At 44.0% G+C, this 16,973-nt stretch overlaps 1 protein-coding gene and 1 long non-coding RNA gene across 2 annotated transcripts in view; both read right to left on the bottom strand.

The window, feature by feature from the left end:
- ss (spineless) overlaps positions 1–10,325 on the bottom strand; it is a 25,350-nt gene extending 15,025 nt beyond the window's left edge. Inside the window, exon 1 of the mRNA XM_043212145.2 lies at positions 10,154–10,325. Within this exon, the coding sequence (XP_043068080.1) occupies positions 10,154–10,209 (56 nt within the window). The 5' untranslated portion in view covers positions 10,210–10,325. The remainder of the gene's footprint in view (positions 1–10,153) is intronic.
- A 279-nt stretch (positions 10,326–10,604) lies between these two features.
- Positions 10,605–12,580, bottom strand: LOC122321589 (uncharacterized). The gene is made up of 2 exons (XR_006246164.2): positions 12,291–12,580; positions 10,605–10,641 (listed from the first exon to the last, which is right to left on the bottom strand). It is a non-coding gene; the product is annotated as an uncharacterized lncRNA (long non-coding RNA).
- Between the last annotated feature and the right edge of the window lie 4,393 nt (positions 12,581–16,973).

Here is a 16,973-nt window from a genome sequence, read left to right on the forward strand (position 1 = left end):
TCAAATCATAAACCGACTCAAATCTGAACTCAGCACTCCAATTAAATGTCATAAATGTTCGAGGACCCGACCCGACCAGGTCCGCAACTGAAATGCCATTGTAAAGCCACAAGGATCTGGGGCGGGGAGCTCATAAATGCAAAATCCGTTTATGATGAGACACAAGGAATGGTTATGGCGATCTGGATTAGCCGCTGGTTGGATTCCTGGACTCAAAGCTTTGCCGCTAATTCATCATTACCTTGTGGACGGCGGACGGGGCTCTGGGCGACCCTGTCTTTGGACTTCTCCATGCTGCACCTCTCTTTCTATTGTGTGTATTCTGTTATTTTTTTAATCATATTTTGTCCCATCATTTTCATTGACATTATTACAAAGTTAATTGCGGTAATTAAATATAATTATTTTTGTAATTTATGAGAAGACCCCTTCCACGGTCAGCCCCAACGTGTCACTGTTTGGAGGTTTTTTCCAGGCCGGCTCTTTGTTTGTTGTTTCACTTTTTCTGACATTTTTTGTTTGGAAGTCTTTTTTGCAAGGACCTGCAGGGCCTGCAGGACGGTTGCAGGATACTGTCGCGTTAAGTTAATTGGCTGACGGAGCGTGTTTTTTTGTTGGTGCTACCAGGCAGTGGCATGTCCGTTTGATGTCACCAAGCGGGCGGACATGTCCCGGCCGGATGATCCCTCCCAGCTGCTATCGGAGCAATCCTAATCCCCAATCCCAGATGCATTATCGTGCCAACCGGGCGCGAGGTGTTGTCCCGGACGAGGAATGCCAACTTGGCGCCTGGATAACTGGATAAAAGGATCTGCGATAAGGATAGCAGGATAGTTGTCCTCGCAAATCGCCGCTAAACGTGAGACATTCCAGCTCCGAGGCTCCAGCTCACCCGCAACTCGACCAATCGAATGGAATCGAAGGAACTCACCTAATGAAATGGCCAATTACGAAGATATTTGAAAATGATCAGTGTCTGGCAGCCAAAAAAAAGGATAAACGGAGGTACCGCTGGGATGATTATATCGTATTGTGAACCGTTAGACGCATCGGAATGCACCGGAGGACGACGCCACGCCACGCCAGTCAAGTCAAGGCTGCAAATTAGCAGACGGAATCGACATAGAAATAATTTCGAAGCCGAATACCGAAATTGAGGCCCCTTTTCGCCAAATTGGGGGCAATGCGGTGTATTATTTCTCCCCATGTCTTGCCCTAAGTTCTCGGCATAAAATGTATAATTTTCTTATTATCTATAACAAAAGAAGCAAGAAACGAAATGGCAAGGGCAAAGGAGCAGGGAGTAGCAGTACGACCCAAGGCAGGAGCAGGAGCAGGAGCTATAGCCGGGGCGAGGGCAGTGGGAATAAAATGAATTCCATAAACAACTTTCCAAAAAGTAAAGAGCTTTCGGGCGGCGGAAGAAATGGAGGAAAGGTGAAAGGTGGCTCAACCTTTTGTCTGGGGGCCATAAAAACGTCAAGCCAGCCAGTCGGCGAATGAGGGAGAAAAACAGAAAGTAAAGAGAGAGGAATCCTGGCCAACAAAGGATAACTGCAGCGTGTGTGTGTATCCTCCACGTTTCTTGCTAAACTTTAGCCCCAAAAAGCCATTTTTATTCTCCTTGAGCGACGTCGTCCTTTTCGAACATTTTCCTCATGTATTATTTTTCGCCATTTTCGTGGCTTTCCCAGCTCTGCCAGCCATCCAGCCACTCTACCACCCAACCACCCATCCACCCAAAAACCTTCCTCCCTTCTGAAACTCTCCATTTGGCATTCTTCTTCACATTTCTTCTTTCCTTTTCCCATTATGAAATGAATTGCTTTTAAAGAAATTACAATGCGGACGACTTTTGGGATTGGGGCTTGCTCCGCCGGATCGCAGGGAGGAGCCCAGGGATTGGGAGCCCAGGCGAGTGTGCGCCTCGATATGGTTGACACAAATTGCAAGGTCCAGGGCCGCAGTCTCGCCCACTTGCTGGGGACTAGAGTCCGCCGCGGCAAAGCAAAGTCCATAGATCCGACAAACAAGATATCAACTCGAAATCCCGATTCACCACGCCCAGTGCTTTTTATGCAAAAGAATAAGAGCTGAAAACTATTACTTTGAATAGCTAATCAACTTATTAATTTTAATGGATTTTTAGGAAAAATAAGATATAGGATTAGGAATTAATTTTCTAAGCAAGAAGTTTCAATTATCATATAGGTTGCATATATAGAAGGGACATATCATAGAAGAGCTCTGAATTAATGTGACTTGAACTCTCAATTGCTCTTTTCCCGTTTCGATGCTTTTTATGATAAAACTAATTAACTTTCATCTGATTTTACCAAGTATTCATTCATATCCTCGAAACTTTCTTATCTTTTTCCAAAACAAATTAGTAGAAAAGTTCGTTTCAACTGTAGTATAGGCCAAATGCATACAGTTTTATGAGCAACTACTTATTATGTGAAAAATAAGACATCTAGACAATATTATTATACCTAAATGTAAAAATAAGACATCTACACATTATAATTATTATTATAAGAGGTACAAAAGATTACACAACTAGACCAGCTTACATATTGTATATTATACATAATGTAGCGCTGAATACAGGGCATTTGAATTTATAAGAGTTGATAATAACATCTAGAATCTTGATATACCAAACCATTTTAAAAGTATGAAGAGGTCTGGCGATTAAAGCATTTAAGAATTTGTATAGAGAAACAATTGAGGTTTTAGGATTATTATTTAGGAGGGAATTATTGTTATAACATAGGAACGTTGGTTTTAATACATATGTAGGTATAATAGGTTTAACACTTCTCAAGACAGTGACTTGAGAGACTTATCCAAAGACATCCAAAAAACGAGTAACTATAGGTCCATTGATAAGTGCTAAGTGCGTTGATACGATTCTTCCTTTCTCATAAAATATTAGGTAGAGAACTAAACCATAAATTTAATTATAATTTATAAAAACGTCTAAAAGCCCTACCTCTTAATCACCAGCCACTTCAAAACAGATTAAGGACTAGAGTCCTTTTGTGACACATTTTTTGAAACATTCTAAAAACTTTTGCTGCAAATATGCTTCCATTCGCAAGTGTCGATTGTTGCTTAATCTAAACCACTTTCTCCGGTAGTAGCTTTTTGTTGTTTTGCATACTGAGCCGCAATGGGTGTGAGGGCCGGCACCTGCCTCCCCTGTGGCCCATCGGCCGGGTGATGTGTTTATAAACAAATGACACGCAATCCTTTGGGGGGCACGTGAGTTCATGGCATCCAGCTCAGCTGTCTACGCCTTCACTTTTCGCTCACTGGCTCCGGAGTCCGGACTCAGTAGCCGGCTTGCATGCAAAGCATTACGCATACGCAGCGTGTTCAGGTGGCTTCTGTTCAGTTGTTGTTGTTGATCATAGCACGCTCGATTTGGCGCCAAAATCGCTGCAAACCGTTAGTCACACTAGCACTCACACACGCAGACCCCGCCAGACCAGGCCAGACCAGACCAGGCCGGGCCGGGCCATGCCAGACCAGACACTCGTTCATTCATCAGTTGGCTCTTTTGACTTTGGCCTATGCGTGTTGGACGAGAGCTGCGTGCCGGCAGTGCAGCTGATGGGTACTACCCCACATTCTCCTATCCAGGCCCCTTTCCCTCCCCCCCGGACAACCCTTTCAGCCGCAAAACGCCAAGTAGCGTGCCCCGAAATAAAACTCTAAACACCAACAATGGGTCATCGTTGCATACTCCCACTTGTTGAGAGGCCATTGCCACAATATATGGGCCTTAAAGCCTCAAAACTATCTCCGAGTGTCAGTCTGAGGATGTCACAATTAATTGAATCTACATTTCTGCATACGAGAACGAGTCAAAACAGAACAGGGCCATAAAAGAGATCTCAGAGCTAAGCGCCATTTAAGGATGCTGTCAACGGGGCAACATGCTACCGCGCTGCCGTTCCAACATCCCAGCCACTTAGGCAGCGCACAAAGGGAGCTGCCTCCTAATCTATGGACCACTTAATGGATCTGCGCCAAATTCACGCATAAATTTCATGGCTCAGCATCCCAAAGCTGTTAAAATTAACGAGGACGGAGCTGGACGAGAAGGAGGAGGAGCTGGAGCTTCACCGCCTGGCCAACTCATTAATTTTGTCAACCGAAACCCGAAAGCGAAAAAGTGAATCGCCAGGCAGTAGCTGAAACCAAAGGCGACTACAAAACGATCGCGCAACTCTGTCAAGATAACAAGGCGGCAGGAGGCAGGAGCAGGAGGCAACCAGGAGGAGAAGCAGATGTAGCTTCAGTAACAAGAGGATAAAGGGAGCTTATACACAGAGAAATAATATTTCAAGAGGGAAGTACTGGGTATCATACCTACTTCCAATAAAAGTATCTACTGGTGAAGTACTGGGTATCACACATTTCTACACTAACTGTTATAGATTATTACCTCTTACTCATTAAGCCCCTTTAATTTTTTTTTTTTTGCAGTGTATGGGAAAGAATCTCAGGACCCAGATCCCAGGTTCATGGCCCGAGCTAATCGTCAGCGGAGGAAAACACTTCTTGAATGGACTGTGAACCGAATTAAGTTGTTAAACGCATTATTTGCATATTTCGAATGCGGTGGATGCCACATTAAGATGCCACATGCAGTACGAACGATACTCGTACTACCCCCGATACCCCGATCTCCCCGATCAGGACACTCTCGTCTCATTTGCATATTAATTGTGCAAACAGAGAGGCGGAGGAATGTTCGCTCCGTTCGCTTAATGAAGTGATAAATGTTATCGATATCTTAAGAGCGAGGCCGACAATCGAAAACTTGATCTATGAGAAGCAAATACTTAGTATTTTTAATATCCCTACTACGGTAATGGTAGTAATTCGTATCTGGCAGATACATTCTTGCATTCGGGGAGTACATAAAACTACGGTTATGGCGGTTCTGAATGTTTCTAGTTTTATGATTACCCTTGTCAAGCTTTGCCTTCCTTTGGCTTTAGTTGTTGTCTGAAGTTCTGCACAAGTTCTCTAAAACAACAACAACAACAACAACAACTAAAACAAGAAATGGTATATAAACTGGCAACAACTAAAACACCAAAAACAACAGCAACTAAACTGTGGCAAAGGCAACTCATTTATTTTATCGATTAAACATTTTTGCGATTCGCGCAGCGGAATCTCTTTGGGTCTCTCACTGGGGAAAGGAGCCCCCAAAGCCAGGAAAAAAAATGTATCTACTACTGACACACACACCGACACACTCGCACCCACACTAATACACATCCCCTAATACACACACATACAGACACACACACTAACCAGTAGTGGAACATTCGGGGGCGACATCAAAGCGCCGGGCAAAGGCAACTTTGAAAACCTTTTGACAGCTGCGAAGGGACGAAGGACCTGGGTCGGGCGGTGGATGGGGATGGTGGTCGGGATCGGGGGAATCAGGAACTCTAGAAGAAGAAGAAGAAGCAAAAGTAACAAAGTGGAAAGACAGGGGAGGGCACAGGAGGGCAGCCGGTTCCACCCCGCTTTTTGAGGTGGGCGCGGCCTTTGGATTTAGTGGGGCGCAGGATTGGATTGAAGAAGTGGACGGAGCAAGTCCTGGGAGTGGAGCAGGGAAGGGCAGGAAAGGCAGGAATGAAAGGCAAGGGGCTACTGTGCGCTAATGATGCGCATTTGGCATTTTGCCACTAATCATTTATCATACAAGGGTCCTGTATAATTATCAAAAGTTATAACTGACTTCGATTTTCCAAAGGAGAGAATAAAGAAACATAAACAAGAGCAGAAAAGGAAAATACTTTTAAGAATCTTACTTATTATAGTAAATCTATTATAATGCTTGATACCTATTCTATAATACCAAATAGATATAAAATCTATAATACCTTCATGTATTATACTTTCAAGTCCAACTAGTAACCTAAAATAGTACCCTTTTGTAAGCCTATTTTGAAAGTTAAACGTAGCCTTTTCGGGCAGGGTATTATGTTCTGATGGAAGGGGAAGCCAAAAGTATCACCTGCCCCGAACAGACACCACCTCCTGGCCAAGCGCTCCAGTCCAGCGCACACTCGACGCAAAAATGCAGAAGGCCACAAGGCAACAGTGCGTCCTGGTTTTGGTCCTGCTGCTGGAACTTTCAGTGCTAGACTGGTGGTGGATTTTAATGGAATGCTTTGGGTTAATTCGTAATTCTTTTGTTTTGCTTTCGCTGACTAACCTGGGCTGGGCTACGAGTTGGGCTTGGGCTTGGGTTTGGGCTTGGGCCGTGGGCAGGTGGCCCTTATGGATTAGTGGTGGCCCGGTTAGGGGCGGCAGACAGTTCACTGACACTGATCCCGATTGGCAATCCAGCAATCCGGGCTATCCTGATCCCCTGGCCAGACAAATCGATGCTTTAGTCCGGACAAATCGCTTGTAAGGCCGTAAGCGTTTCAACACCTCCCGACATGCCGATATGCCTGCCGTATTGGCAACAAAGTAGCCAAGTAGTTGCCCCCAAACGAGGCAGACCCCAGCCAATGGCGGATATCTAGGCATCCAGCTTGGCATATGGAGCAGCACTATTTAGGCTTCGATACGCTGCATTACGCAATGGTGTTAATTACCAACACACAGACACACAGCCCTCCCCAAGCACCCACTCTGCTGCAGAGTGGGAGTGGAACAAGGAGGGATATAGACCATAGACTCTGCCAGTCGGATAATCGCCGGCAAGCAACTGAAGCGAAATGGCAGTGGAACAACCAAAACGGTTAACCAAAGACGGTAGCCGGGTATTTAAAGCGCTCCCAATACAAAATCGTCCATAAAAGCCAGCATTACTGCTCTGAAGGGGTTATGTCGATTTCCCTTCAAGAATTCCATTAAAAAACTCAACTGAGCAGGAGCTGGAAGGGATACACCTCGGGGTGTATGTCAGCAGGCATATTCATACATATATCACTGATCTCGGACACCTCCTCACCCCACCCTACCACCACTAGATAGGCTGTTGTAATTAACTAAATAGAATCACCCGCTAGTCCGTTAGTTCGAGATACTCTTAGGCGAGATACTTTTAACCCCATGTGAACCGACCCCGATGAGGAGGAGGAGGTGGAGGTATGGGCGCAGGCGCAACTAATGAGCAACCCACCACCATACACAGGCCATGTGTTGTCCCACCCGCCTGCTGCTGCTGGTCAGCTCTTTTCTGACCAACATTAAATTGGGCAGCGACTCCGCTGCTGAAATTTATGTCTGCTCCGTGAAAGAGGTCCTGGCCATATGGTCCTGGCGGCTCCCCTCAGAAACCTGAAAGCCTAGCTCCGAAAACATATGTCGCAGTGGGCTGCGGTTTTCCGCCGGGCGATCTCCAGGCATGTGGGAATAAAACAATTCATACAGCTCTAAAGGTAATTCATCAAAAATTTTACAAATTAATTTGTTAAAGAAGAGGGTACAGGGGTTTGGAGTCATTTTAGTGATAGGGTGGGTCGTAGACTAAAGAATATAAATTATAATTCAGATACAAGGAAGGTTTATTAGTCATTTCTCAAGTCATCAAGTATTAGGTCCTATTTCCAATGCTTTCCCTCCCAAACCACCAAATTTAAGTCCCAACTTTGGCAACTCAATCAAAGTACATAAAATACTATAGCTTGAACTTTAAACCACTCCACAAAGGCCACAATGCACCTGCAACTTGGCTAATTACTATTTCAACCGACAATGGCAATTGAAGCTCGGAGCAAAGGAGCATTGCAAGGAATACCAGCTGCAGTAATCAATAACTTGGATACCCCTTTGGGGAAGTACTTGCATATACATAGTTGCAACCAACAACAATGGCTTGTTGTTAGCACCCATAGAGAGCATAAACAACTTGCTGATAATCAATAAAGCAAAAGCGGGACTCATATATCCATAACAACCAACAAGTGGAACCCACTGCGAGACGAGGGTGAGGGTGAGGGTGAGGATGAGGACCAGGACGTTTGGAGCCATTGTAGGGCGAACTTTGAATACTCGCGGTCCGAAACGGATGCCACGGCTTCCAATTAACCCGCTCACTGGAGAAACGGAAAGAAAGGAAAGGAATGTCCGGGATTTCTAGATTACACAGATTATATTTTCTAGAAAACTTAAAGCCAAACTATTTGCAAACTTTAAATGGAGAATACACTCGAGCACTCCCGGTCTAGGCGTCGTATGCGTAATATTTCCCAAAGGTGTCAGGGTTGAGAGGCACAGAACAAAGGGCAGCTGCTCCTCGGTCCTGTGGCACTTATGAGCTCAATTAAAAAGTTGTAAAATGTCGACTAAAAGACGGCTTGAAGCTCAGGAGAACACATTTTGATCAGTTCATTAAAAACATTAAAAAAATACTACTACTATGATCCAGGGGTGCCGCACAGCCCAGCACAGGGCCTGTCGAGTAATTGCAGGTGTGCATTGCAACCGGGAGAGGCAAGGTGACAATTTTGCGTCAGTCGAGCGCGGCAGAGTCGGTGTCAGCCAGGGGACCTTTAAAAGTGGGGTGGTACTTTTAAAGCCCCTTTTTTTTTAACTTTACTTTACTGCCGCAAAAGCGTAATTGTTTTTCCCCATAAGTTCATTCATTCTTTATCGCTCGATACAGAAAACAGCATATTATGGGCATGGCTATTGATGAAGTGGAGGATTCTCAACAAAGAACCACTTTAAAGGAAAGATAAATATGACGAAGGGCTATTAGCCGATGTTGAATGTATGATATTGAAATTAATTTACTCAAATCTTACAGGCAACAAGCCGAATTGTTTCTAAATATTTCAATTTAAGGAGCTACTATTGGCCATCTTATATCTGATGCCTACGTTCTTTGAGATAAATTTAGTTTAATTTTTATGGAAACTTCAAAAAGGTTCTTAATTTTCAAGTATCTACATATATATTATTTTATTATTATTGAAAAGAAATATCCAACAATATAGTGGACTTTAATTCTCTATCATCCGACACTTAATTCAGATCACGAATCTAAATACCTTCTAGTTTATTTAGAAGATAATACCATATTCTGGCTGTATAAAGTTAAAACACTTATAATAGATTTTTAACTAAAACCAAGAGTTCAACTACCACCTCTTAAAAAAATTCCAATACATCTTTTATCAGCTATTTAGCCACCTATTTGGTTTTAATACATCACATAATCTACCATCAGCCAGAAAACTCCTCTCCAAATCTCCCCTAATCAAGTAATAATCTTTTTAAAAAATGATCAAGTCCTAATCAGCCTTATAGAGACGATTGCAAGCCTCCATCCAAGACAACCATTTCAAGGCTAAGACGTTGCAGCTGCGCTGATCAGTGACTTTTGATTATGGGGATCGTGGAACATTAGCGGACGAAGCGCATCCAACTATCCGACTGAATGGGAGGGGGCGTGGTCGGTGGTGGTGCAGTGTGTCCCCCCTCTGTGTATCTCCTGGTACATATTTAGAGGCACTGGCCATGATAATGCGTGTGTTCTCGTATATTTATATTAAAAATACCATTCTTGGCGATGCCGCGGTAGCTAAGTACACAAAATTATCAGAAATTATGGGCACCTTGGGTCAGGCCGATCTTCAGATTCCGATCTCCCCCAGCGCACAGGCCGGGGGCTGTTCATCATCATCTTCATCAACCTTTTGGCTACTGTAATTTCACGGTAACCTGCCCCTCCGACACATGCATAATGCAAATCAATTTCCGACGTTGCACGGGGCAAGGGACGAGATACCCAAGGGCCGTCGCCGAGAGTCGAGAGTCAAAGGTGATTTGTCAACAAATGGCCGTCGGATCATTAATAATCGAATGGGATAGAGTGGAGTGGACCTCAAGACCAGTAGCTCTGTGAGATTGATAGAGGGACACGATGGAAACGTCAGCGGGTGGCGCCACAAGGCGTCAAGGCGCCAAGTGCCAAGTGGCAACCGGCAAGTGGCAAGTGCAGCCAATCGCAGCCACTCACGCGCATTGATTGAAATCTTTCAGTAATAACAGAGCTAACCAAACAATCCGCCTCCCGCTGTGTGCATTTGTATCTGTATCTGTATCTGTAGTCCTGCATCTGAATGCGAATCGGTATCTGGTAGGTAGGTACGGTACTCACCTCTTGCCGTTGCGTCGCCTTCGCTTGGTGGCGTAGACGGTGCCCAGCTGGCTCATTGCTAGGGCGGAGTTCGTTATGGTCGCCGTGGTGAATGATTTTTGCTCTTATTATTTTTCGTATCAATATTTCGCTGCCTTCTGTAGCTTGTCTTCCCTTCCTTAGTTTTTTTTTTTGTATTTTTTTGTTTGTAATTGGTTTTTATTTATTGATTTGGCTGACTCTGGTACACTCCACCACACTGGTACACTCCACACTCGGATCCGCACACAGACAGCCAGAAGCTGAACGCGATCAGATCCGTAGAGATCCTGCTGCGGGGTTTCGGTTTCGGAGATGTAGCCACGCGTAAATTTTGTTTTTTTTTTCCTCTTTGTGTTTTATTTTTAATTATCATCACGGTTACATTTTGTTAGCTCTTTCATTTCTCGCTTCTTTACTTTTTTTTTTTAAATTTTATTTTATTGCACTGTAGTTTCAGTTGGATGGATCTATATAAGCACGATTCGATGGGAATCAGAGGTTTAGCAATTGAAAGATTGAAAAAGGGTGGGAACTCTGATGGGTCTGGCAATTGTACTTGGGTTTGCTTTTGTTGGAAATTGTTGTGGCTGGTAACTTGGTAATGGAATGCCAATTATCCAGTTATTACAATATGTCACCGATTTGGGTGGAAATCCTACTAGAACAGTTGGGAAAGGCCCTTATAAAGCTCATTATAAAACATAAAAAATCATTATAAAACTGCCTCTAAGCTACTGATTTGCTTTCAAATTGTTAAATAAACAATGAATAAATCTTTTTAGGAAAATTTGATTATATTTTCTGTAACCTATACCATTTAATCCTATCTTTTACTATGGGAAATTTTAATAAAGCTTTTTTTAAAAGAGACGTATATGTAACCCCTACAAAGTTTATTCGTTGGGATCTACAACCATTACAACTTTATATATTTAATAAAGTTAAAAACAAACTGTAACCTATCCTATAATTTTATTGGAAATTTCTAACATAACTTGTTTTTAATGGATAGGTTTTTAAAGACCTCAAAAAAGGCTATTTGGTGATCAAAAACTTGAGGAACTTAAAATAGTTAATGAGGTTAGTAACCTTATTTTCTGAAACCTCTTCTATAACAATATTATTACAGAAAATTTATATTCGAACTTTTTTTTAAAAAATAGGTCTTAGTAAACATAAATGTATTCTTTTCAAAAATCAAAAAATATTAGAATTTTTAAAACATAATGAAGATAGGAACATTATATCCTGTGTTCTACCCTTATATCTTCCCTACAAGGGATAATTCTTAGTAACTCTCAAAATGTTCTACCTTTGAAACAAAATATGATACAAATTTTAAAACCTAATCAAGTTAGGAGCATTATTTTAAGTCTTTGAACCAACGAATGTAAAATTTCCATCTCTCTTTTAAAATAGGACATTGAAACCATCAATTGCCTATCGAGACTATTGTCCTGACCCAAAAGTGGCACCCCTTTTCAATTGCTTTTCAATCCTGATGGATTTTTTTTGTTTTGATTCTGGACACCCGATGTTTTGCATGTTTATGTTATGTTTTGGCCGATCGGAGTCATTTTGGCTTTCACTTGCACTTTTTGAGGAATGTTGTTGTTGTTGTGGTTAAGTTGCGGGCCCTGGCTTATCAACGGTTTAGCGATGGCCGAGGCGATGGGGACGCATGCAACAGAGGAAATCAGAATCGGCACGGAATCAGAATCGCTAACGCAAGAACGGCACGCAAATCACTTGCGGCACGATCGGCAGAGGAGCGGCTGAGTCTGAGGCAGTGGCAGAGGCGGGCAAGTTGTCAAAGTGACGTTTGTCGCTTGCCACACGCACACCTGATATTCAAGTGTGTGTGTGTGGGTGTAGAAGGAGGAAGGAGCTCAATGACCGACGGCGGTCTGCACTTGCACTTGACTCCGCCGCTCACTCCTTTCCTGTGGGACAATTGCTGTTGTTGTTGTTATTGTTGTTGCGTGAGCTAGTCCAGAACTTCAAGTACAGGGTATCGCGTGACAGGGTATGCTGCGTTTCGTTTTCGCTGCCATTTCACTTTTTCCCCAGCACTCGCACGGGAGCACTCCACTCACACACAGACCGACACACGCACCTTTTCGGGATCTGGCGACGGCGAAACAACCGTTAGGGAGCAGCGACTGCACGCGAGCGCCAGAAACGAGTGAATGAGCTCCACCAGCGCCAAAAACAATCGACTGGGCCGCTTGGCTCCCCCTCTCGCTAGCTCGCTCTCTCTCTATCGCGCGTTCGCCCAGCCTGTCTCTGTCTCGTTTGCTCGCGACCAGGCTTACAAAAGCTCTCTTGGAAGTCCACAGTCTCTGAGAGAATGTATTTTTCTCTCTGTGTAGAGGAACCAGGCGGCAAATTACGAACCGGTAAGGATGAAGCGACAAAGAGAAATGAACTGAGCTGAAATAAGCGAGAACTGAACGAGAGCTGGGAACGGGCCGAAAACCAGTCCTGCGGGAACTGGCGGAAACGGAACACGGACCCCTTTGTTGTGGTCGCCTTCCAGTCGTCCTGGCAACTAACGATCGCCAAGCGACGCGGCGGGAGCGAGCGAGAGGGGCTGAGCTTGCGTTCCATTGCCACAGTTCCGCTGACGCCATGCCCGCGGCTGTGTGCGTGACTGGAAGGGAGCAGCCAACCAAGGCAACCACCACCGCCGCAATCATGGAAGTGTCGGTGCTATCTCGCTCTCGCCCACCCAGTCGACTGATGGGGGCGTGCACTCGCTGAGGCACACACACACTGGCCAGGTATTCTTGACTCTTTTCTAAGCTACTGGGTCTACAGACTCCAGAAATCAGTTTATTTATCTGGGGAGGTTAAAGGACACCTCATCCTTTAAAAAGGATAATGGTCTCGGAGCACTCTGACTTTACCAGCAAAGGTGTTCTTCCTTCAAGAAGGACATCCTTGGAAGTAGGAAATCTAAGCCCTAATTACCCTCCCACCTCCAGACATCACCCCCTTCTTGAGAGACTTCTCAGAGAACCTTGTTACCCCCTCCACTCATTTCTCATCTTTTAATTAATTAGGCGGTAATTAATAGATATCACAATGGGTCCCCCTCTCTCCGTATCCCAAACTTTTGGACTGAAACTTATCTAGGCAGAGTTTTCTTTGCTTTTTCCTCAGAAAATGCAAATTTTATTTGGTGTGACTAAAGCCATTAAAAGCATAAACATGAGCACTCACTCGGCGCTTATCGCGAATGATTTATTCCCATGTGCCGCATGACAAGAACCACAAGAGTTTCCCCGGCAAAGAGTGCGAAATGTATACCCATAACCGAAGAACATGAAAATGCACATCCAGGTGGGCAAAATGTCCGCACTCAGGATGCTGATTGGCCCAGCACGGTCTGTAGTAGTACCCGAAGCATATGCTCCTTCAGACTCTAACCGCATGCCACAGATGGTGAGGGTTTAGGGATTCAAAGAGACACAATCCTATTTCATAGCTTTAAGAAATGTAACATTTTCAGTTTCCAGAATATCATTTCTAGAATAAGACACCACTGTAACTGCCCTTTTGTTTCTCTTATAAATTGTGACGTCAGCTGGCTCTGTCAATTACATTGCGTGCAACAATTCAAAGCACAGTCGCAACCAGACAGACGGATCCGAAACTTGGTCTAGCCAGGAGAAGAAGCCCACAGCCCAAATCCTGCTGGGATCCAGACAAAAACCAACAGACTTCCATCCGAGGCATGAACAGGAGCGGAGGAGCATCCCAAACAGAAGGCAGCTCTTGTCAATCGCTGGCACTAATAAGTGAGGAGTTCAGTCAAGTCCACTGAAGTAAAGTGAAGTCTGTGGAGAGCTCCCAACCAGTTTACTTGGCCAATTCCACTGGCAGCTTATCAATTTACGCTACAGCACTGGAGGTGTGTGGGGCAGGTGCTTTTTTTTCTTCTTGCGATTACTTAGGCCCTTTCCGACAGTAGTCACTGGATAAGATGGAAATAAATAAAAAACATGAAATAGGGGGAAACAGTTCTTGGTAAAATATTATTGAATTTTTATTAGTAACTATTATATCTTTCTTTAAAAACTTAAATTCGAACTCAAGAAAGACTGCCTATGTTAGTCTTTTTGTTTGCTTCTCGCATATCAATTTCGTGATGACGTTTCGCGCATATAGTTCCTGCCACAATCCTTAATGCCACTTGCAACCTTGCCCCCCATCATCCCCTGCCCCTTGTTTGCCTAATTTCGTAACAAGTTTCTTATTAACTCGTTTTTTTTTGCTCGTTTTGGTCGGCAGCTGCCTGGTCACATCAATGTCAATGCTGATCGCATCTAGACAAGCCCTCCATATAGCCCTCTGTATTTAGATCTATATAATTTGCCAATTAAGTAGGGTAAAAAACATTAGCGAACACAAAGCTCAAAAAACAAGAAACAAATATTTTTTTTATCGAACTATGCAGTCTACAAGCTGGGAAAGGGTCACATAAAATTCCTCAGAAAGAAGGGATGGCCGGTAATTCATTTCCCCATATAATGTTTACTCCAATCCATTGGCGGCGCCAATTAAATATAATTATTCTAAATACATAAACAAAAGTTGTAAGCCTGGAACAAGGGAAGGCTATAAGGTAGAAGTGTAAATAAAACTCAATCTTTGATGGTAAGAGGTATACCTTTTATATATCAATAAAAATGCCAAAAATTTCTATCATTTTTTGTTTAGAACAAAGTTAAATTATTTAAAAGATTACTTACAACAGATTTAATTCGATTTAATTTAGTAAATTACCATGATTTAAGCTGGGTATTCAGGGATTCGATTCATTGTGACTCGACCATGCAAAACAATCAACAGCAACTGACTATAAAACGATGTTTACCTTTTAGAAAAATGCAGCACCCCAACCACCCATCCACCCACCACCCTGCCATTATGCATACTTACCCACCCACCCACTGTCCGATAAGTAGCCGCAATTATAATTGCCGTTTGCGGTACTCCGAAAATGGCTGCCTTTGTTGCTGCCACACACACACACACCTATGGGCCTGGCAAACAAACCAGCGACAACAGCTCTGGACAAAAATGTCATTTTAGACAGAACACAGAACACGAAACAACAAAAAGCTGGTAAGGTATAAAAAAATGCAAACAATGGCCGCCAAAAGCCAAAAGCAGCAGCAACAACGGCGGCTATAACAACCCGCGATCAATTGCGCGAGATAAGTGCCACCACCACCACCACTCTGCCACCGCCACTAAGGGGCAGCCAACCCAAGCAGCAGACAACCACCACCCTCTCTTACCTCTTGGGTCCTTGCATTGCTGACATAGTTCGGATTGACATTTCACCCACACTCTTCCGGGGAAGGGTTGTTGGACAGACTCACTGGATTTGTCCTGAAAAGGGTTTTAGAAATAATATCTATACTAAATCATATATCCCCTCAAAATGATAGAGTATTTAAATCCCCTGCCCTGTCATCAAAATCACTGAATATTTGCTTTTTTGAGCCAGCATGTATCTGAAAGATACACATGTTTGACTTTTTTTTAACATTAGCTTTCCATGTTATGGCCATTTTTATGTAGCTATTGTCGTGTCATGTATTTGAAGCTGTTATTAAAACAAATGTCAAAAGCTTACCCACTAGTATATGGGGATTACCTCCCGAAGTTCCCCAGAAGACTGGCCCCCAGAAGACTGTCTAATTATGCGAATGTCAAATCTTTGTCGGCATTTTAAGGTCTTGGAGATTCGCAATTTCCGATGCCCTGGCTGTGATTTCCTCTTCGAATGCCACAAGAGACCAAACAAAATATGATTTATGAAGCGATGCAGCTAACGGATACTGGATTCTGAAGACTGGAGACTGAAGAGCCAGTTCGGTTTCGGTTGCGAGTTGCGAGCCAGGGCCGGAATGGTCAAGCGGTATCTGAAACAGTTAATCGGCAGCAAAATTAATAAATCCGTTGAGTTTAATAGAGTTCAAAAAGCGAGCTGGACCGAAAGGGACGAGGATGAGGACGAGAACGCACAACACAAAGCGAAAGGCAGGCAGGCGGACATGCGGACACACGGACAGACGGACAAACGGACAAGACCCCGATACGCAGTCTGTGTCTGTGGATTTGACTGGAGCTTTAGCTGGGGGAGCTGAGGAGCTGAGGTGGAGCTGCCTTTGGGGTCAACGCCGCCGAGATGTTCCCAGAAAGATCAGCAAATGAAGATCTCAATGGGCAGCAGGCTGAGCCAGCCCGGCTGGCTGGCTGCTCCTCGTCTAGGCCATGCGCTCAAATAAATTCAATCTAAATTGTAAGTTTGTTTAGCTGGAGGAGCAGGCAGAGCCACTATCTGGGGAGGATGGGGATCTGCACCAAGAGCTAGACCTGGCAGTGCAATAACAATAATAATAATAATGCAGCGAAAAGAAAGAGAGATGTTGGGCTGTTTGGAGCAAACCAAATTAATCGACCGGACAGACTAGACTTGGACTCGGAACTCGGATTCTGGGAGTTGCAACCTCAAACCTGAGACTGGAGACCAGCCAAGCGCCTCAGCCTCAAAACAACGCCAACTTTGGCCATTTTCGGGGCGCAAATAAGATTGATCTTTTGTAACTTCCATGCAGCTTTCCGAACGCCCTTCCCACTCCTCTCGAGCGTCCAGCATCCACCATCCAGCAGCGGTAATTTGTTATCGCGATGATTTATGAACCATTGGAGACTCTGGCTCTAGCAGTTTAGTGGGTGTTTACACAAGCCACAGCTCCGCAGGACGAAAGAGAGTGAATGG

This window comes from Drosophila bipectinata, chromosome 3R, assembly GCF_030179905.1.
Source record: "Drosophila bipectinata strain 14024-0381.07 chromosome 3R, DbipHiC1v2, whole genome shotgun sequence".
Lineage (NCBI taxonomy): Eukaryota > Metazoa > Arthropoda > Insecta > Diptera > Drosophilidae > Drosophila > Drosophila bipectinata.